The sequence below is a fragment of the Vombatus ursinus genome, unplaced genomic scaffold (genome assembly GCF_900497805.2).
Source record: "Vombatus ursinus unplaced genomic scaffold, bare-nosed wombat genome assembly UNPS02014797.1, whole genome shotgun sequence".
Taxonomy (NCBI): domain Eukaryota; kingdom Metazoa; phylum Chordata; class Mammalia; order Diprotodontia; family Vombatidae; genus Vombatus; species Vombatus ursinus.
The window spans coordinates 7,698,962-7,720,713 of record NW_020954575.1 but is presented as its reverse complement, the minus strand read 5'-3'; the positions used below and the strand labels follow the sequence as shown (position 1 = coordinate 7,720,713).

Here is a 21,752-nt window from a genome sequence, read left to right as displayed (position 1 = left end):
AGTATGTCAACCTTCAGAGTTCAGTCTAAGAAAAGCAAACGGAATTAGTTTGTATCAATGTTTATTTCTCTCAAAGCCAGATGCATGCATGCATCCATGCTTGGGAGCCAGTTTGGAACCTGCTCTTTGAGGTTAAGGTGCAGGGTTTATATACCTTTTCAACAGGGACTGATGTCACTCAATCATTATTTCACCCAGATTGAAATATCTCTATATCAGAAAACTCCTAGCCATACCAGACCACTCCCAACCTTGGGCTATCTGGACAAAAGAATCTATCTCCACCTAAACTAGAGTAAAACACCATGGGGCTTCCCCATTTTAGATTAAATTACTTGCCAGCTTGGGAGGAGCAGACCAGGAAGAAGAGAGTCAGTTCAATCTCATTATCAGTGACGCACCAGTTAAAACTGGACTTAAAGTCAGTACTTTTTTATTGGGGGGAGGGGGGAGGGAGGAGCTCTACATAACCAAGACATAGGTAATTAATAATCGTTTTTCATAGAATATCGTCTGGCACATAGTAGGTGTTTAATAAATATTTGTTGGCTTGGATATAGAATGTTAAATGAAATAAAACTCTTTCTGGCCTACTTGTGTATAAAAGGCAGAGTCCATTCCACCTCTTCTCCCCCCGCCCCCCCCCCGTGATTTCCCCTAACTCTCGGGTTCCCCCCCCCCCCAGCTCGTTTCCTTTCCCTCTCCTCTGGAGCCATCCTGAAACTGTTTTCTTCCTTGAAGGCGTCTGGAGAGGATCTCGATGGCCGAGCTGCAGCCCCTGGCCGATGAGCTGACCTGCTCCATCTGCCTGGAGATCTTCCAGCAGCCCGTGACTACCCCGTGCGGCCACAACTTTTGCTCGCCCTGCCTGGACAAGACGTGGACCGGCCAGAGCTTCCAATTCTACTGCCCCCAGTGCCGAGCACGCTTCCAGAAGAGGCCACAGCTGAAGAAGAACACGGTGCTGTGCGCAGTGGTGGGGCAGCTGCAGCAAGTTAAGAACCGCTGGGATTTGGGGCAGTCCCACAGTGCGTCCCAAGATGGCGAGCCCTTGGACCCGCAGTCGAGGAAGGGGGATCAGGAGAAGGATGAGGCGGTTGGGATCGTGGCCTGTGACTACTGCTTACAGACTCCTGCGGCCAAGACGTGCTTCACCTGCATGGCGTCCTTCTGCCAGGAGCACCTGCGTCCGCATCTGGACAACCCCACGTTCCACGGCCACGAGCTGCAATCGCCCGTCGGGGACCTGGCCCGTCGCAAGTGCCCTGAGCACGGCCGCTTGCGGGAGTTCTTCTGCTCTCAGCACGGCGTCAGCATCTGCTGCATCTGCCTGGTGGGGCACAAGACCTGCTCCCCGGTGGCCCTGGACGTGGCCAGGACCGAGCTGAAGGTGGGCAGAGGGGGAGGGGGGACAGGCACGGCGGGGGAGGTCCTGGGCTGAGTAGCGGCTCCGTGGAAGCCTGACCCCGGGCTCCAGCTTCAGGCCCTTGCGGGAAGCTGGTAGCAATGCCCGGCTTAGCTTCAATTTCCCCATGCCAGGATTAGTTTCTCTTCCCTGGAGTTTCGGACTTTCAAGGGGAAGACCCTGTAGTTGAGCCAAGAAACAGGTTAGGGGGCTTGTGAATGTGGGCGAGAGAGGCTCAAGAATCTCGGGGCACCTATTCTCTGTAGACGCCAGGCTGGGCAAAGGTGTTTGGGTCCCTTTTCTATGTGAGCCTGTTAATTTCTTGGTCTGTAGAAAGATGCGAAGTAATCCTGTCCCGTACCCAGACTTGTTAGGAGGAAAAGCGACAGTCAAAGCGAGAGGGCTTGCTTGCAGAGTAGTTCTTTGGGGTTCAAGCCCTGCCTCCTATATAGTGGCCGTATGACCCTGGGCAAGTCTCTTAACCCCCTCACTGCCCCAGGTAACTTATAAATTACAGAGTTCATGCTGTTTTGCTTTGATCGAGGGAGATTCCTTCTCCAGAATTCTCTCAGAGAGGTGCTGGGTGGATCCCGAGGTCCCTCCCTATCTATGAGGCAGTATTGCTAAACTCGGGAAATCTGGGAAATCGAAGGCCCCAAAATTATTTTAAAACGTATGATGGGGGAATGACGAAAAGGTCTTCTTTCAGTTTCCTTGAGACCCTGATTGAAGTGACTGCCCTAAAATCATGAAGCTGGGATGAGAGGGTCATAGATCTTAGCAGATCAGGAACTGAGGTCAAAGTACTTGACCAGGGTGACACAAGTAGTAAATGTTTGAGGAGGGATTTGAACCCAGAACCTCTTACTTCGAAGCCAAAGCTCTTTCTCCTGTTGCTTTCAATTTTCTCACTTGTAAAATGAGGGGGTTAGCTTAGGTGATCTCTAAGGCTCCTTCCAGCTCTAAATCCTATGATCAGAAATACAGGGTCCACCAGTCCTACTGTCAGTCTCTCTGTCTTTCTGTTTCTACCTCTCTGTCTCACACTTTGTTTCTGTCTCTCTGTCTCTTCCTCTATCTCTCTGTCTCTCTGTGTCTCTTTTCTCTTTCTACCGGGCCAAAAAATGCCTTAAAGTTTCTCTCTCTCTCTCTTTTTTTTTACATTATCTGTTGTATCTTCCGGTAAAAATATATGCTCCTTGACAGCAGGAACTCTTTTTTTGTTGTTTTTCTTTGTATGTGAACCTCCTAGGATATATATAGTAGTAGGGATCTAATAAATTCTTGAGTTGAAGGATGATTAGGTCTTTGAAGCCCAAGGCATTTTTGTAAACATTCTTTGAGAATTATGAACTCGTCACCATCTTCTCTCCCTTTTTTCTTTTCAAAAATATTTTACTCTTTTCACATTCATTTTTAAAATTTTTAGTTCTAAAATCTCTTCCTCCTTCCAGCCTCTTTGAAACCCATTGAGAAGGCATGCAACAATACTCATTATACTTGTGAAATCATGCAAAGCATACCTTTTTCTTTTTAGTGATGAAAATTGGTTCCTCCACACACATTCCTTTTTCCTTAATCTGAATCTTCTTGGGGTTTTGAGGAGATTTTTGGTGACTGCATTTTAAAAAAATAATATTTTATTTTTCTCCCAGTTATACGTAAAGATAGTTTTTAACATTTGTTGTTTTTTTTTAAATTGAGTTCCTAATTTTCTCTCTTCCTTCCTCACCTCCCTCTTCCCTGAGTTGGTAAGCAATTTGATGTAGGTTATACATGTTCAGTCCTGCAAAACATATTACTGTATTAGTCATGTTGTGAAAGAAGACACAGACCCAAAGGGGAAAAAAAAAACACAAAAAATACAGAAAAGTGAAAAATAGTATGCTTGCATCTGCATTTAGAATCAATCAGTTCTTTCTCTGCAGGTGAATAACATTTTTCATCACGAGTCCTTTGGAATTGTCTTGGATCATTGTATTGCTGAAAATAACCAACTCATTCATAGCTGATCATTGTACAGTATTGCTATTACTGTGTACAGTGTTCTCCTGGTTCTGCTCAATTCACTTTGCATCAATTCATACAAGTCTTAACAGGTTTTTCTGAAATCAGCCTGCTCATCATGTCTTACAACACAGTAACATTCCATTATACCATATACCACAACTTGTTCAGCCATTTCCCAATTGATGGGCATCCCCTCAATTTCCAATTCTTTGCCACTGCAAAAAGTCATTGCGTTTAAAAATTTTGAATTCCAAATTCTCTCCCTTCCTTTCTTCCTTCCCCTCTCCTTGAGAAGGCAGGCTATTTGATGTAGATTAGACATATGTAGGTCATGCTGCCAAAGAAAACACAGACAAAAAAAGTAATCTGTAAAATAAAGGAGATTCGATGTTCTCTAAAGTTGCTTCCAGCTCTAATATTCTAACTGTGATGTGTCCAAGGTAACAGAGCAAGTTAGTAGCAGACCACCTCTGTGTCCAACATTCTGTCTTCTCAAGTCCCTGACCACATGGCCTCTGAGTTCCCTTCTAGCTCTGTGGTTCTGTGATTTCCTCTTTGGGGCTGGGGCTTTACCCAAGAGACAGGTTTTTTTTTTTTTAATCTAATAGGGCACCTCCTATAATTGGGGCTTTAAACAGGACACTTCTCAGTGACCTGTGCTTTCAGAGTAACTTCATCTCCCTGCTGTTATCATGTCAAATTTGGCTTTAAGGTCTGGCTCTGGATTCTGGACTGAGTTAAGGGGGTTGACATTGCCAATCAAACAGAGGAAATGAAGTTATTTCCTGGGCACCTAAGAGGTCATATGCAACCTTATTGTCAAAAGACTGACCTCTTCTCCCATCCCCATTTCTATGTCCACAATCTGAGTTTGAAATCAGGTTTTCCATGAACTTGCTATGTGACCTTGTACCTTGACCAGTAAGAATGTACCTTGACCAGTAAGAATGTGAGAGCTGAAAGTAACCCTAGATATCTTGGAGTTGGAAGAATCTTAACCTTTTGTTGTATATAGCCCATGTATAAGCCTATGTACCCCTTCTCAGAATAATGTTTTTTAATGTATAAGATAAAATATAATAGATAGGATCATTAAAGAAACCAATTATAGAGAAATATAGTTACTAGACTATTAAAAGAATAAGTTCACAGACTCTAAGTTAAAAACACCTTATTAGGTCTAATTAAATCTAAATTTCCCCATTGTGCAAGAGAGACTACTGAGACCCAGAAAATTGAAATGACCTGTCCAAGGTCTTACAGCAAGTTAGGAATTCTGAGTATGTTTCTTCATACATAAAATGAGAGAGGTAATCCATACCTATATCACAAGATTGTTTGGGAGATGAAAATGAGTCACTTAAAATGAGAGATGAATTCTTTTTAAAATTAATTTTTTGCTGGTTTTTAAAAATTATTAATTTTGTATTTTGAATTTAGAAAAAAACAACTAAAATGGTCATTTCTATATAAGTAGAAGAACAGAAAAAGAGGATTGGCATGGAAAATTAGTTCTTTACAAATGTAGAGTGTTTGGGATATAGCATGGGGACCTGGCAGCTTCTGGGAGCATCATGGATTTTGGGCTGAGGGCCACTGCCAGTCAATCACTTGAATTTCTCTCACTCTTGTTTTTAATTGCAGTCCAAGATGAAGCAGAAGCTGACAATCATATATGATCATATCAATATGGCTTCAAGTGCCTTGAGAGATGTAAAGTTGAAACAACGTGCAGTCCAGGTAAATAGTCAACACCTTTACCAGTCATCCAGGCTTAGATGACTTATCTCCCTGACTCCCAGCTGTCCCATTTTAATGGAGATATTGACAAATTGAAGACCTGCCCAGCAGCACCCTTCTAGAATTAGAGAGACCCATGCCTGAAACCTTCTGACTAATTTGAAGATTAAGATTTTCAAATATTTGGAGGTCTCCCATGGGGAAGATGGATTAGATTGATTCTGTTTACAAGGGGAGGGCAGAACTAGTGATTAGAAGAGGCATAATTCAGCTCCCTGTCATTCCAGTCCACTAATAAGAACTTTGCACCAATTAAAGTCATCTCTCAATGCAACTGGTTGCTTTGTGAAGCATTAAGTTTCCCATCCCTGGGTGTGTTCCAACAAAGTCCCAAAGACCAATTTTTGGAGATTGTTGTAGAGTGGGGAAGGTTGGATTTGATGACATCTAAGGTCCTTTTGAACCTAAAGATTCTATGCTTCTCTAGGTCTTACAAGTCATTCTAACCTTCCTTGAGAGCTAAGAATCAAAGTTGAGCTTGGAAATCCTAGTTACATGTCATATAGGCAATCATTTCAATCACTGATTTAAAAGGTAACCTTGGACCCAGTTCCCCCTCTGACTGCTAAGTAGAGATGTTGACAAATTGGGGGGCTTGCCGAAAGGTTCACATCCAGGATTAGAGGGACCTAGATTCCATTTGCAATCAGAGGGCAGATGTAGCCCTTTGCTTATGTTAGGTTATCTAGCACTCCTCCGGTGAAATGACGGTGATGGGATAGGGAAAAAGCTCTGTAAAAGCACTGGGACTGTCCCATCTTATTTAAAGCCACTCCAAATTAAAATCTTTCTTCGGATCCCTTAGGATACAGCAGCTAGAAAGATGGACTTGTTGAAACATGAATATGAAGAAATGAAAGCCCTCATCGAATCAGAGGAGAAGAGTTCTCTGAGGAAGCTGAAAGAGGAAGAAAAGAGAGTTTTGGACAAATATGACCATATGCATCAGGTCCTGCTCAAGAAAAAGGGGGAAATTGAGTCTATGAAAGAAGAGATTGAACTTTTGCTCACAAAAAGTGATGAGATTGCCTTTTTGGAGGTGAGTCCTCATTGAGTCAATTCACAAGGGCTGTATTGAATGGAAACAGCCAACCATTTCCCCTGATTCCCCCCTTTCAGGAGTGTCACTGTTGTTGTTCTGGATCTGTAATTTCATCAGAGCAGGGAACTCCCAATGTGGAAATACACAATGTAGTATTTAATTAATTAAATTAATAATTAAGCTGCAGAGAGTTACACTGAGAAGTATGTATCAGGGGAAGGCCAGCTCTCTGGACATTTTCTTATATGTGTTGTCTTTTCCCATTGTAATGTAAACTCCTCTAGGGTAGGAACTGTCTTTTTTCTTGTATTTGTATTCCCAATCATAGTGCCTGGCATTAAATGTCTGTTTCCTTGTTGTACCTCACTGCCTCCCTAGCCATTATAGGGTGCTAAAGGTATATGAGAACACTGAACCTGCCTTTCAAAAAAAAGTTTTACTGATGCATCTTATGTTTATGCCATTATCATTTCAATACCCCCTCCATTTCTCCAGAGTAAACCCTCCTTTGTGACAAAGAAAAACCAGTTAGTAAATGGATCTATTAGGAGCAGCTAGGAAGTGCCATAGTGCATAGATTCTAGGTGTGGAATCAGGAAGACTCATCTTCCTGAATTCAAATCTGGCACCAGACACTTACTAGCTTTGTGACCCTGGGCAAGTCACTTAACCCTGTTTGAAAGATGCAGCTCTTATTTATTTATGTTTTTAAATTGAGACACCTACTATCTTGGTAGTGTTGCGTAGTGGAAAGATGAGTGAAGCAGGAGGATGGCCTGGGTTCAAGGATGGCCTGAGCTCACCTCTCTGATTTGGGACAAGTTACATAACTTCTTTGGGCCTCAGTTTCCTTATCTGTAGAGTGATAGGGTTGGACTAGATGGTCTCTGAGGTCCCTTCAACTCTAAATCATAGGTTCCCAAAGTGGGTGATACCACCCCCTGGGGGGTGCTAGAATGATCCAGGGGGTAGTGATAGCCTTGGGTGCAATTGAAGGGCATTTAATAAAAATAAGGGGGCAGTGGAAGCATAAGGAACGAAGAGAAGAATATTTTGAAAAACCATTCATACTCGTTTCATCTGTTGTGTAACAGAGTTAAAGTCTTAGTGATTACATTACTTTCCTAATAAACACACAAAATACAAGTTATAACCAATCAGTGGTCAAGTCTGCTGATAGGTCTTAACAAGCAAGTGTTGGCAGATGAGTGTGTGGTGCATTGTGGAGAAGTCCAGCATGCAATGGCAGGAATATGTGCACATAGGGACTTGTTTACAATACCATACTAAATGGTTATAGTTTGTCATCAAAATTTCAATACAGGAAAATCCCACAAATTTACAATAAATTATTAAATTTAAGGTGCATCATTTTAAAAAAATTTCATTTTTTTTTTTTTTGAAATGACACAAATTTCAAAAAACCATTGAATGGTTAAAGAAAGTAGATTTCCAGGGGGGCACCGAGTAATTTTTTCTTTGAAAAGGGGTTGTAGGCCAAATAAATTTGGGAACCTCTGCTCTAAATCTGTAAGTCTATGATTGTCTATGAGGTCAGCTAGGTGGCTCAGTGGATAAAGCACTAAGCCATGAACACTCATCTTCCTGCATTCAAATCTGGCGTCGGACACTAGCTGTGTCAGTTCCTCATCTGTATGATTCCTCTAGGAATCAGGAGACTCATCTTCCTGAGTTCAAATCTTGCCTAAGACACTTACTAGCTGTGTGACCCTGGGCAAGCCACTTAACCCTGTTTGCCTCAGTTTTGTCACCTGTAAAACAAGCTGGAGAAGGAAATGGCAAACCACTCCAGTATCTTTGCCAAGAAAACCCAAAGTGGGGTTATGAAGCATCAGACATGACTGAAAAATGACACACAATCATACTCAATACAGTGACTGGCCCTGCTAATGCATAGAACATTCTATCCTAGTGGTGTTCTGCCTCTCACTCTACTCGGAGGAGATAAGTATATTATCTCTTCTACCTGACCAGGTGGTACAGTAGATAGAACTCTGGACATAGAATCAGGAAGCCCTGAGTTCAAATACAGCTTCAGATACTTCCTTGCTGTGTGACTTTGGGCAATTCACTTAACCACTGTCTCAGTTTCCTCACCTGTAAAATGGTAATTGTAATGGTACCTACCTCAGGATTGTTGTGAGGATAAAATCAGATAATGTTTTGAAAGCCCATTGCAACCCTTAAAGCAGTATCTAAATGCTAGCTATTATAATATATTATTATTATTTTTCAGTTACTTAGAGTTCTACTTCCTTTTAATTTTCCTTCCATTTGCATTGTTGTAGATATGTGCATGTGTTGCTCCTGATTTTATTCCTTTCATTCATCATCAGGTCATACAAAACTTTCTGTGTGCTCTTGATTCACACTTATCATTTCTTACTGGACATCACTGTTCCATTGCATTCGTATAGCCTTTCTCCAAACAATGAGTCCTTACTTTTGCTTTCAGTTCTTTGCCACTAGAGAAAAGGCTGCCATGAATGTTTTGTATATGTTGGCCTTTTGTTTCTGATTTTGAATTCCTTGGGCTCATTACCCAAAGGTCTCTGGGTCAAAGGATTTGGATAGTTCAGTCACCTTTCTGGCATAGTTTCAAAAAGCTCTCACCACTCCACCAACAGCATGTTAGTATGCTTGTCTTCCCACAGCCCCTCCAGTACTGAGTCTTGTTTTTTTTAATCATTTTCTCCAATTTGTTTGATGTGAGATGGAGCCTCATAGTTGTTTTAACTTGAATTCTTCTTACTATTTAGTGATTTGGAGCATATCGTCAAGTAGTTACTTAGAGTCTGCAATTTTTCTTTTAAAAACTTTCTAGCCTTTGACCACTGGTCTATTGGGGAGAAAGGCTTTTGGTATTATATATCTGTGTCCAAATCCTTTGATTTGGAATATTATTGGATAGTCAGAAATGAGAGCTATGAGGAGACGTGTGGGAAAATCTGCATGAAGATGACGTGGCTGGAGGACTCTTCCCTCTTTTCAGTATCTTCCTGGTTTGTCCTCATTCTCATCTACCATCCTTCCCATCTGGCTCAGTGTTAGGACTTTACTCAGGAGCAGCAAATGAGTGTCCTTCCACCTGCACACACATGCCCCTCTACCTTGTCATTATGGGGAGGGAGATCCACAGACTGATTTGTCCCAGGCCCCACACTTCCCTAGCATGGAACTTGGTTCTGTACTCCCCACACCCTAGCAAACTCCCTGCCTACTCTCAGCCAAATCTTTCCTTTCAGTTGTTTTTCTAGGAGTTGGGAGAAGTGGAAGGTCTCCCAAAGTGGTGCAGTTTCACCTGCTTTCCCTTTGTGGCCAAGGTCATGCATGTGCATGAGGGTTTGATTATGTGAGAGATAGTGTGGTACAATGGAAAGAGAGCTGACCCCAAAGCCAGGAAGATCTGGATTCAGGTTCTGCCCCCCCCAACTCATCCTGGTTATGTGACTTTGGGTGAGTCAGTCAACCTCTCAGGGCTCTAGGCGACTCTAAGCCTATAAGTTGCAAAGCAGGTGCTGATCTGTATCGGTGGAAGATTTTCTTTAAGCAGGAGTTCTCTATACCTGTGAAATCCCAGGCTCAGTCCCTGTCCTTATCCCCCTGGCTCAGGTTCAAGGTGTCACCTGTGATACAGCAAAGTCACCTGGACCTGAAAGGATGACCTCTGGGATACTGGGCAACTTGCTTTTTTCTCTGAGCTTCAACATCCTTGGTCAAATTCAATTCAAGAAACATTTGGTCGGGGTTATGGCTACCAAGATGACAATGCTTGCTCTCAGTGAGTTGGTAGTCTATTGCATGGGGGGAGGAAGATATATATTAAAAAATGAGTGTAATTGGAGGTTATCTGAGGAAGGAGACTAGACTGACAATGGAGGGATCAGGGAAGCTTTCATGGCAACTGAGCTGAGCCTTGAAGGAAGTCAAGGATGCTGAGAGGAGAGTGGAAGAGGGAGTGCATTTAAAAGAAATATATTTTATTGCTGTTCTTTTACATCCATGTCACTTCCCACTGACAGCCTCCCCTGTAACAGATCAGAATATTGCGCAAAATACAATGGCCAGATCAGAATATGCTTCCTGTATTGCACACCTCTGGTCCAGTAACTCCTGGAGGAAAGATGAGACTCATACTTCACCCACAGCCCTCAGAGGTCATTTTTGATCGCTACTTTGATCTGCCTTTTGGAATCTTACAAAGTGCCCTCCCCTTCCTTTACATGGTCCTGCTTATTTCATTGGGCTTCTCTTTAAGCATTGGTCATTTCATACAGCTCATTCATAGTTCCATTTCATTCATACATGACATTTTACTCATGCCCCAACTACTGAATATCCACTTTGTTCCTGCTATAATGAAGAAGGGTTGCTTTAAACATTTTCCTGTAGGTGGAATCTTGGGAGGGAGTCCATGCCAAGCATGAGAGCTAGTCATTCATAAAAACATGGAGGAGGCAGGAGATGAAATGTCAAGGTCAGGAACAGCTATACTTGAACACAAAGAGTTATTAATGAAGGAGAATAGTTTGAGATAAGTCTGGAAAAGTAGGTTGGAGCCAGATTATTTAGGACTTTCAAAGGCAGGTTAGGGAGTTTATAAGCAATAGGTAGCCACTGAAGGGTTTTGAGCAGGGAAGTAATATGGTCAGGCCTATACCACTGGAAGAGTATTATGAAGGGTGGTTTGGAGAGAGGAATGATTGAAAGCGAAGCAACCTATTAGGAAGCCATTATAAAAGTCCTGCTAAGAAGTGTTGAAGGACTGAAGTGATGTGGCTGTGGAGGAGGAGAGAGGTTGCACGTGAGAGATTGTGGAGGGCTAGGTGCAGCAATCTTTTGCAAATAGGGCAGGGAGCAAGGAGAGGCATGCAACAAACATGACTTCTAGGCTGCAAAATTGCATGACTTGAAGGGAGCCTTTGAGAAGTTTCGGTGCATACCCCTCATTTTCGGAAGGGAAAACAGGTCCAGAAATGTTCAGTGAGGGGGCTGGGCTAGGTGATCCTTAATCAAAGTCCCTTTTGTGATTCTCTGAAGCTTAACCTTGTGTATTTTTCCTGGGCTAACCACCTGCCTTGTTTTAGAAAGCCTCGAATCTTGTCACCAAGGCTGTGAATGTACCAAAGAATGAATTAAACCTAGAGATGATCCACAGCGTTTTTCAAAAAGCCGTCTCCCTTAAAGAGGCTTTAAAAAATACAATAAACTTCCTTCAAGAGAAGAAAACAGAGGAAGCAACTATCTCAGGTAATTACCTTTAAAAAAATTATTTTGATCTTAAACACCAAATTCAGCTGAGATTTCCATATTCATAATAGGACAGAAAAATATTTATCCATTTAACTGCAAACTTTTATTTTATATAACTTATTTTTCTTTTTAAATATATAATAAATTTGCTATGTAACTTTCAAAACTGTCTTGCTTATCTGTGGCTTTCTCTGGCCTTCCTTCTGTTTTCTTCTCTGCATTGAAAAAAAATACTAAATGACTCTTTTTTTCTTTTTTTTTTCTTTTGGCACCCTATCCCTATTCCCTTCTTCTTCTTTCTAATCCTTATTGGGGATAAAAAAAGAAAAGTCCTGGTGACATTGATACGTGGTCAAACAAATCAAATTCTCACATTGACTATGTCTGAAAATGTTATGTCTTACACTTCATTCTCAGTCCCTTATTTTTCTGTCAGCAAGTAGGTAACATGCTTCCTTATCAGTCTTCTGGAACCATGATTGATTATTGCATTGATCAGAGTCCCTAAGTTTTTTTTATATTAATGTTGTTATTATAAAAATTGTTCTCTTAGTTCTGCCCTCTTCACTCTGCATCAGTTTATATGGATCTTCCAAAATTTCTCTGATCTATCCCTGTCATCATTCCTTAGTAGCCGCAGAATTAATAGTCTTTATATTTGGGACAAAAATTCTATTCTGGATGGTAGGGTGGTGGTAGTTGGGGGTTATGGTGAGTAGTTTAGGAAAAGTGAAATGTCCTCTCCATATTGGACAAGTTGAGGAAGGAAATGAGAGTTGATACCTTTTCAAAACCCTTATCTCTTCCGTTGTCTGTGCATGCTATTTAAAGCCAACAGCCAGGTTCCACTCTACTTTTCTACCTTTATTACACGTTGTTCCCTTTCTCATGCTCTGCATGAAGAACTGGCCTTCTCCAAACTCTCAACTCTCTTTGCATAGACTGTCCCCCATGTCTGGAATATATTCTCTCCTCATCTCCAACTCCTAGAATCCCAGTCTTCCTTCAAAGCTCAGTTGAAATATCTTCTACACCTTCTGCATTAGTCCCTTCTTAATTAACATTCCCCTTCCTCTCTCCTCAATTACCTTGTATTTTAAAGAATCACAGAATTTTTGAGCTGGGGTACCCCTGGTGGCTGTCTACACTAACCCATACATTAAAAAAATCCTCTGATGAAAATTAAAATTAATACCACTTTGATTCTATAATATATAGATTTTATATTGTAATTGGATCTATATCTGCCTGAAGTTACCTTTCTATGTCCTTGAGTTGTAGTTTGAGTTAAAGTTATAATTAAAAGAAAAGTTGTTTTCTCTCATACTGGTAGCCCCTAGGATACTTCCATGACATCTGTTTGTTATAGTCATGCCCCACAAGTTAACTTGGCACCATCCTGAAAAGATATGTCTTCAGTCTTTGGATGTCCTTGTGCAATTAGGGGAGTTTTTCCCTTTTCCAAGGAGACTGCAAATCTGGTAGTTTTGATCCCCTAGCAAAGATTTCAAGATGCAAATGGGTCCCATTGAATAGTGAACATTCCTTAGTTGTCAGAGAGGAGCGGTGATTAGCCTCATGTGAATGCCAGCCCACCTTTCTCAATTTAGCCAATTGTGATGTTCCTGCCTCAACCCTACAACCTCACTTTTTCTCCATGCCTATCAAAACCCTTTCTTTGTTGTGCATCATAAAGAGGTTCCCCTCCTTCTCACTGAGGTTGCCAGTCAGACCCACTTTATTAACAGTTGTACACATCACTGTTCATAAACTGATTTTGCTCAGATCTAGGTCCTCAGCCTATCTTTATTAATTTTATTTGCCATACCCTACTATAAAATCCCCAACAAGTTGTCAGCTAATCTTTACTTCAAGACCTCCAAAGAGGGGACAACCCATGAGCTCTCAAGGCAGCCCATTCCACTTTTGGACAGCTCTAATTATTGTGAAGTTTCTCTTGCCATCACACCTGAATTTGCCTCTTTGCAGTTTCCAACCATTTCTTCTGATGCTTCCCTCTAAGGACAAATATAGTAAGTCTAATCCCAACTAGGTGGTGCAGTGGCTAGAGTGCCCAGTCTGGAGTCAGGAAGACTCATCTCCCCAAGTTCAAATCAGGCCTCAGACACTTCCTAGCTATGTGACCCTGGGCAAGTCACTTAACCCTGTTTGTCTCAGTTTCCTCATCTGTAAAATAAACCGAAGGAGGAAATGACAAACCACTTTAGCATCTTTGCCAAGAAAACCCTCCAAATGAGATGGAAACGACTGAACAAGAATAAAACAACAAATCCTTCCTCCATGTGACAGCTCTTCAGATGCTGGAAGACAGCTATCATGTTCTCCCTGAGTCTTCTCCATACTAAATATTACCAATACCCTGAACTGATCCTCCTAAGAAATGGATTCAAGGCCCTTCATTATTCTGGTTCCCCTCCTCTGGACTCTCTCTAGCTTACCAATGTTCTTCTTAAACTGCGGCAACAAGGACTAAACACAGTATTCCAGATGAAGTAGGACTAGGGAATTGAACAGTGGCCCTATCATGTCCTTATTCCTAGAAACCATTCTTCTAATGGAGCCCAGGATTACATTAGTTTTTTTGTTTTTTGTTTTTTGGGGGTTTTTTTGTCTCCCACGTCAATCCCGCTGCTGACTCATATTAAGCTTCTGATCCACTAAAATCCTCAGATATTTTAAAGAATAACTGCTGTTGAGGCAGCTAGGTGGCTCAGTGGATAGAGCTCTGGCCTTGGAGTCAGGAGGACCTGAGTTCAAATCCAGCCTCAGACATTTGACACTTACTAGCTGTGTGATCCTGGGCAAGTCACTTAACCCCAATTGCCTCACCAAAAAAAAAGCAGGAAAAAAAATAACTGCTGTCTAACTATGCCTCTCCCATTTTGAATTGTAAAGTTAATTTATTTTGTGATCCAAGTGTAGGGACTTTACATTTATCTGAGTTGAATTTCATTTTATCAGATTCAGCCCAATATTCTAGGCAGTCCAGATGTATTTGAATCCCAATTCTATCATTCACTATCTTAGTGATTCCACCTAGCTCTGTATTATCTTTGTGTAAAGTTTCATGAGGATTCTAGGTTGTTTGGTCATTTTTCAGTCCTGTCTGACTCTGTGACCCCATTTGGGGTTTTCTTGGCAAAGATACTGGAGTGGCTTGCATTTCCTTCTCCAGCTCATTTCATAGATGAGGAAACTGAGACTAACAGCATTAAGTGAGTGACTTGTCCAGGGTCACACAGTTACTATTTATCTGCGGCCAGATTTGAACTCAGGTCCTCTTGACTCCAGGTGTAGTGCTCTATCCACTCTGCTACACATCTTCCCATGGCACCATTTGTGCCCACATTAATTTCCAGAAGTTGTCATCTGTTTTGGTAAGTCTTGGGAGGCTCTCTGGTAGGTCTTTAGTATATGTTTAGGGAGGACAACCACCCTCTCTTTTCTTGTTACCAGGTTGATAAGTAGCTGCCTCCATGCCCCGAATCGGGGATTCACCTACTATTACTACAATTACTATTACTTGTCACTTCTTCTATGACCCTTACTAAATATCTCATCTGGTAGCTTTGGTAGCTCCACTCTATCATCTTATACAGGATTAATTGCAAGGAATCACTACCTTCTATTACTCTCTGATTCTTCCTCAATCTTTTACTTATTTACATTGTATAGACTTTATTTCTACTTATGTTTGCATTGTCTTTCTCTTGATAGAGTATCAGCTCCATGGAGAACAAGCCAAGCACAGTTACACTAATGTATCTGTATCCTTGATGCCAGGTGAATAAGAAGTGCTTGATGGTTGATTGATAGCCCCACTCCTGATCTCTTTTCTGGATTTAGCTGAGTGGTTTTCATCATTATTTGGTTATTTCTTTTTTATATAGCAGTCTTTGCCACCACCCAGTCATGTCCTAGCAGAAGTTGACTGATTAGTTTATGGCCACTTAAATCAACTTTAAGGGAATTTTACATTTGATCCAAGTCATAACTTCTCTATGTTTGATCTGTCAGTACCTCCTAGCCATATCATTTTGCTCATTAGCCTTGCTACTAAAAGATGGTGTGGGCCAGAAAAGAAGAAACTCCAGTTTGGTCTGCTAACTACCTTCCTCCCTGAAATTGTACTTGATTGGGTGGAGAGGCCACTGGAAAGTATTGACCAAAATGAGGTGTTTAAGTCAGCCATTAATTTCAAATATCCAAATTCTCCCCATACCCCCGGTATGTCTTAATTAATTTATTAAGCATTTGTTAGGCATCTGCTTATATTCAAGGCATATGCTAGATGCTCAGGGGGATTACAAGGACAGACAAGTATAGGCACAATCATTCTGTGGCTTAGAGTCTAATACAGACAACTGGTATATAAAACAGGTTGGGTTAAGTGCTCAAGAGTGGTGCAGACATGCTCAATAAGCATTTATTAAGCATCTGCTGTGTGCCAGGCACTGTGCTAAGTGCTGAGTATATACAGAAAGGCAAAAAACAGTTCCTGTTTTCAAGGAGCTCAGACTTTAATGGAAACCAACACACAAACAACTAGGAACAAAGCAGATATGTGCAAGATATCATGATATATATGAGAGAATCATCAGAGGGAAGGCACTAGCGTGAAGTCATGGCACTGGTAGAACCAAGAAGGCCAAGAGATGAGGTCTCTCTTGGAGGAAATCAGTGAAGCCTTGTAGAAAAAGAATTTTAGAGCTGAAAGGGGTCTCAGAGAGCTAGCTCCAGCTTTGTGCGGGAGGTGCATTTGTCTTGGGGTCTTAGAGGATGGGCAAGATTTCAGTTGTCACAGACATGGGAGAAGAGTATGATAGGTATAGTAAATGTTGTGAGTACAAGTACAGAGGTAAGAAATGATAGGATGTTTCTAGGAGATAACAGGTAGTTTGGTTGGGCTGGAAAGAATCTTGCTCAATGAGACTAAGAAAAAGCAGGCTGAGAATAGATGGGGTTGGGGGTGGGGCTTTGCCTCATCTTGGGGAGTTTGCAAAGTGGCTGATGTGTTTGTTTGAAGCTCAGTTGTGTGTACTGATCCCAAACTCTGTTGGAATAGATGATTCTGGAAAACCTTCATCTTTCTTTGGATCAACATATCCCAATAGAGATTATCAGATGCCCAATAAGTAATTCCTCCTAAGGTTATGCCCGTAGCAATGCTTTTTGCTGAAGAAAAGCCTGTTGGTAGGTGCTACCAGTAAGATGCTCATGATTCTGTTTTCATCTCTCAGAAGGCGACATACCAGAACCCAAGCCACAGAGGCAGCAGCAGGAGAAAAGTGGGATTACAGATGAGAGTAAGTAAACATGGAAGAACAAAAGGCAATTGGGTTTTTGTTTGTTTATTTGTTTTTGCCATCTCTATGCAGTAGACAGCCACTGAGGAAGTGAAAAGGATTTTGCCTTGACCAATAGATACTGGGTAATCATCCAGTTCAACCCTCTAATTATACAAACAAGGAAACAAGGCCAGAGAAATTTAGTAACTTGTCCGAGGACATAGATAGTAAGCAGCAGAGTGGCTATTCTAACCCAGGTCCTTCAATGACCTTTTATTTAAACTTTAGTTTCATATGGTTTCATGTTTGGGTTCTGGGAAGAAAATACTCACTTTTAGATACATTTTATTTCTGCCTTTTGTTCTTACATCACAGTAATTTCTGGAAATATCCTTTCCCTTTTTTTCCCCAATCCTTCAAAATTGAACCCTCCCTTGTAACAAAAACAGGCAAAAACACCCAAGAGGTGACTGCATATGATAAGATTTACAAGATTCTTTCCTAGCAGATCCCTGTCTCATTGCTGGGAGGAAGGACATAAGAATGTCACTTTCTCTTGAAGTATTTGAGAGTTCGGTGGGGATATCTGTAGACTATAGAAACATTTGGGAAGAGGTAGGGTGGGGGGTGGGGTCAAAGAAAAGGAAAGAAAACATGGTGACTGAAAGATTTTTTTTTTTAAAGAAAAATGAACTCTATATAATAGAAATCTGCAAGTACATGTGCAATTCTCTTTTCTACTCCCTCTCAACCTCTTTCTTTCACTTGACCATCCCCAGAGACTCCTTTCTCCTCACCAGCTGCTCCTCTGGCTTCCGGTGCCAAGCCCCTGCTGGACAGTGTGGAGAAGATGCAGAGCTCCCCAAGCCCAGCAGCCCTCACAGACCCAGCTGGAGCTGCAAGTGCTGAGGTGCCTTCCCCACTGAAGCCAGCCAGCCCACCCATTGCCACAGGACCCTCGGAGTCAGCGCCTGCTGCTGCCACCTCTTCATCCTCCTTCCCAACTTCCTGCATGTTGGCCTCTTTAGCCACACTCCTCCGCACCACCACCAGCCAGGCCTCCCCAGCGCCTGTGTCAGACAACTCCGTCAAGCCCCTTCTCACCACTTCCCCTAAGCCAAGTCTCTTTGGAATGCTGAGCACCCCTCCTCTGACTTCCACTGCTCCCACTTCAGCGGCTGCTTCAGTTTCTCCTCCTTCCACTTCCATGTTCAAAGCCATTTTGGGGGCATCCCCTAAAATGGAGAGCGAGGCTTCTTTGCCAGCTGTCCCCTCTGCCAGAGCGCCTGTGTCTTGTAGCTCTGTCCTTCCCACAGCCCCCACCACCTCCACTGCAACCTTTAAACCCATCTTTGATAGCATGGACCCAATCACATCTGTGCCCTTGGACTCAGTTTCTCCTTTCCTGAAACAACCTTCTTCTGTAGCCTCCACCACAGCTGTTACCACAACTGTCCTGGCACCCCTCTTTAGTATCCTCGGCAGCGTCCAGTCCCCTGCAGCATCTGCCACGCCTGCCACTACCTCCTCCAGTGGAACCACTGACTCGGGCTCCAAGCCTACTTTTAGCTTTGGGCTGAGCAGCTTGGCCAGTACCGTGGCCAGTGCCCCTCCCACCACCACTACCACCACCACCCCCTCCCTATCACAGCCCTTTCTCTTTGGGGTTGCTCCTACCTCTGGTGCCAGCTGCACCCCATCCACTGGCTTCATGTTCCAGTTTAACAAACCTGCTGCCACTGCCACCACCACCACTGCTGTGATGACCACCACAAGCTTCAGTAGCACATTAAGCTTTGGGGGCTCAGTAGCCCCAAACCTGGCCCTTCCCCAGCTGGCCTTTGGCATGACAAAGCCTCCCACCTCCTTTGTCACCCCTGCCAGCACACAGCCAGCCTTTGGCAGCACCAATTCAGTCTTCTCTTTCGGCATGACCACCCCCTCCAGCTTCGGGGCCACCACGCAGACCACCAGCAGCGGCACCAGCAGCTCTGTGTTTAGCAGTGTGACCCTGGCCCCTTTCACATTTGGGAGCTCAAGCACTGTAACATTCAGCTTCAGAGCAAGCCAAAGTGGAGCTGCCAACACTACCACCCCCTCTGGGGGTTCCTTGAACCAGAACTCCCTGGGTGCCCCAAGTCAGAGCACACCCTTTGCCTTCAGTTTGGCCAACACCACCAAGAAAAAGCCTGTGTTTGGAGGCACTTCCACACCTACCTTTGAGCAGAAGGCTCCAGCTCCTGGAGCAGGCACAGTGGACAGTGGCCTTTCCTTTGGGACCCCAACTACATCAGCCCAGAGCTTTGCGGGAGCAGGGCCATCTTTCAAGTCATCGACGCCTTTGTTTTCCTTTCGTGCAGGATCCAAGACCCCTGGGCCCAGGCAGCAACTGAAGGCTCAGAAACAGCATAACCAAAAGAAATAACCCATCCTGCCTTACCCCCCCCAAAACCCTTTCCTTCCTTTGCCAACCCCTTCTCCCCCGACCTTGGCTCCTACTGTGAAGAGCCTCATCCCTGTCTCCATTTTTGTACAGCAAGCCTACTCTAGCCCCACCCCCCACTTCTCGAGCAGCAGCTGCCAAGAAGGTGGCCGCCCTGGAAGTGGCAAGATGGAAACAAACCCTTTGTACTTGAACAGTTCTGCTGGAACTTGAGAAACTTGTGTACCTATCGTCAGCCTTTCCCTTCCTTTCCTAACTTGTCACCTTGTTGTGTGTCTGTCTGTCTGTCAGCTTGACTAAGTTAATATGTTAAGTTCTGAACTTTTAAAAAATTAATTTTTAAAAAGAAAAATATGGGGAGATTAATTGGCAGGGATAGGCATGAAGTCTCTTGTTTAAAATGTAAATGTGGAGTCAAAGTTTTTTAAAAATATATAGTAGTATTACTTTTAATGTGCAGATTATATATTGTGAATTTCACAATGGAAACTATAAGATAGCCAGACTGTGGGGAAGATGGGGTCCTGAGTTAGGTCCAGGTGTGAGGTGTCCTTCAGAGCAGATAGGGAGGTAACTAGATAGATATAGCACTTATTAATTGCTTAGAAAATCTAAAGGGTACTTTAAAAAAAAAGAAATGAAAGAAGTGGGGAAAGTGTAATAGAATGAGAATCTAAAGGGTAGACTGGAATAGGAAAAAAGACAGAAGAAAAACGATGTAAGTTCAGCCGCTGAAAGGGACTACAGAATCCATCTGGTCTAACCCCCTTATTTTACAGAAGAAACAGAGTTCCAAAGAGTGTAAGTGACCTAATATTTATGCTGTGTACATTTATAGATATACTTGTATCCCCAGATGGCTTACATAGTGCCTGAACATAGCAAATGCTTAAAAAATATTTATTGAGGGACAGGAATAGGGTGAGAAGGATAGTGAGCAATATAGGAAGGTAGAAAATAAATAATAAGTAATTACAGCCCAGAATATGAAAAGCATTTTCTGGAAATCTTATATAAATGATGGATACAAATATAAAATAAAGATCAGGAGTAGAATATATTATGTAAAAAACGAACAAGGCCAATAATCATGATCTCAGACAAAGTTAAAGCTGAAATAGATTTAATGAAAAGAGGAAAAAAAGGGAAATTACACTGTATGTCACCAGTATTATTCAATATTGTATTAGACTATTTAAAATGACAATATAAGGTTGGAATATTGCTATGATGGAATGGAAATGATGAACTGGTGGATTTAGAGAAAGGTGGAAAGACTTGGACTTATAAAGGAAGGTGTTACCCATCTTCAGAGAAATAGAGGACAAGTGGAAATAAGCATAGTGTGGTCTTAAGTGTATGAGTGTGTATGAGTATATATGTGTTTGACTATGGATGTCTATGCATGTGTATGTGTATATGTGCATATGTATATATGTGTGTGTGTACGTATATGTGGATATATAAATAGATCCATGCTTAATTGTAGCCTTCTTGTGGAGGAAGGAGATAAAGTAAAAAGTACACAACAGAACAAAAGAAAACCTACAAGGAAGCCAAGAAAAGATCGACTGCTTTGAACACAATGTGTAGTATTTATAATATAGGCTTCCTTGAAGTGGAAATTTATTGCTTTGTATTTTGAATCCTCTCATGTTCTGCTGTGCATGTAGCAATGTTTTTTTTTTTCCTTTTATTAGTTTGTATTTGTCTAAAATATTTTAAATTTAAATGTATAATAAAGTTATCATGTAACTTTAAAAAATCCTTATTGATATTTATATCAATTCCCTATATATCTTGGACATCAGACCTTGATCAGACAGATTTGTAGGAAAGAGTTTTTCCCCAATTAACAACTTCTTTTATAATTCTTATCCAAACGTATTGATTTTCTTCATGCAAAAGCTTTTCAACTTTATGAAATCATCGATTTTATCTTATATGATCACATTCCTCCCTTATTTAGGTAAGAATTCTTTCCCTAGCAATAGTTATTCAGAGCACCTCCTTCCATTTTCCTCTAAATTTTTCATGATGTGATATTTTACATTGAGGTCATGTGTCTATTTTGAATCCCTAGTGTTACATGGTGAAAGATAGTGGTCTGAACCTAATCTATCAAACTACTTTCCAGTTTTCCCAGCAGTTTTGCTAGTTAGGGAGTCTCTGATAATACTATGTAAGATTATTTCTGGGTCTTTTGACCCAGTCCATTGATCAATTCCTCAATTTTTTAACTTGTACCAGTTAATTTTGATTTGTGCTGTTTACTGTAGTTTGAGATCTGGTAATGCTAGGCCTTCATTCCTTTAAAATTTTTTTGCATTATTTTCTCTGAGATGCTTGACCTTTTATTCCTTTAGATGAATTTTGTTATCTATCTAATTCTATAAAATAATCTTAATGTCGTTAGTTTGATATGACATTAAGTCTGTTATCTAATTTAAGTGCTATCATTATTTCTTG

General features: G+C 41.8%; 1 protein-coding gene across 2 annotated transcripts; it reads left to right on the top strand.

Moving 5' to 3' along the window:
* The first annotated feature begins 707 nt into the window (after positions 1 to 707).
* Positions 708 to 20,379, top strand: LOC114049266 (putative nuclear envelope pore membrane protein POM 121B). 2 transcript variants are annotated; one of them, XM_027870503.1, is made up of 7 exons: positions 708 to 1,390; positions 5,060 to 5,155; positions 6,021 to 6,254; positions 11,366 to 11,528; positions 15,270 to 15,335; positions 16,793 to 16,858; positions 17,620 to 20,379. In XM_027870503.1, exons 1-7 carry the CDS (start codon positions 761 to 763, stop codon positions 19,263 to 19,265), a joined length of 2,901 nt encoding a protein of 966 aa, XP_027726304.1. In that variant the 5' UTR covers positions 708 to 760; the 3' UTR covers positions 19,266 to 20,379. The 2 variants fall into 2 exon arrangements, with proteins under 2 accessions (XP_027726304.1, XP_027726305.1); XM_027870504.1 differs by lacking the exon at positions 15,270 to 15,335.
* The last annotated feature ends 1,373 nt before the right edge of the window (positions 20,380 to 21,752 follow it).

What these genes read in the sequence shown, in the direction of transcription:
- LOC114049266 (XM_027870503.1), top strand. Translation starts at nt 761, where the DNA reads ATGGCCGAGCTGCAGCCCCTGGCCGATGAGCTGACCTGCTCCATCTGC. An exon ending in TGAAACAACGTGCAGTCCAG is followed by an intron (nt 5,156 to 6,020) that starts GTAAATAGTCAA and finishes CGGATCCCTTAG; the next exon opens with GATACAGCAGCTAGAAAGAT. An exon ending in AGAGGAAGCAACTATCTCAG is followed by an intron (nt 11,529 to 15,269) that starts GTAATTACCTTT and finishes TTCTCTTGATAG; the next exon opens with AGTATCAGCTCCATGGAGAA.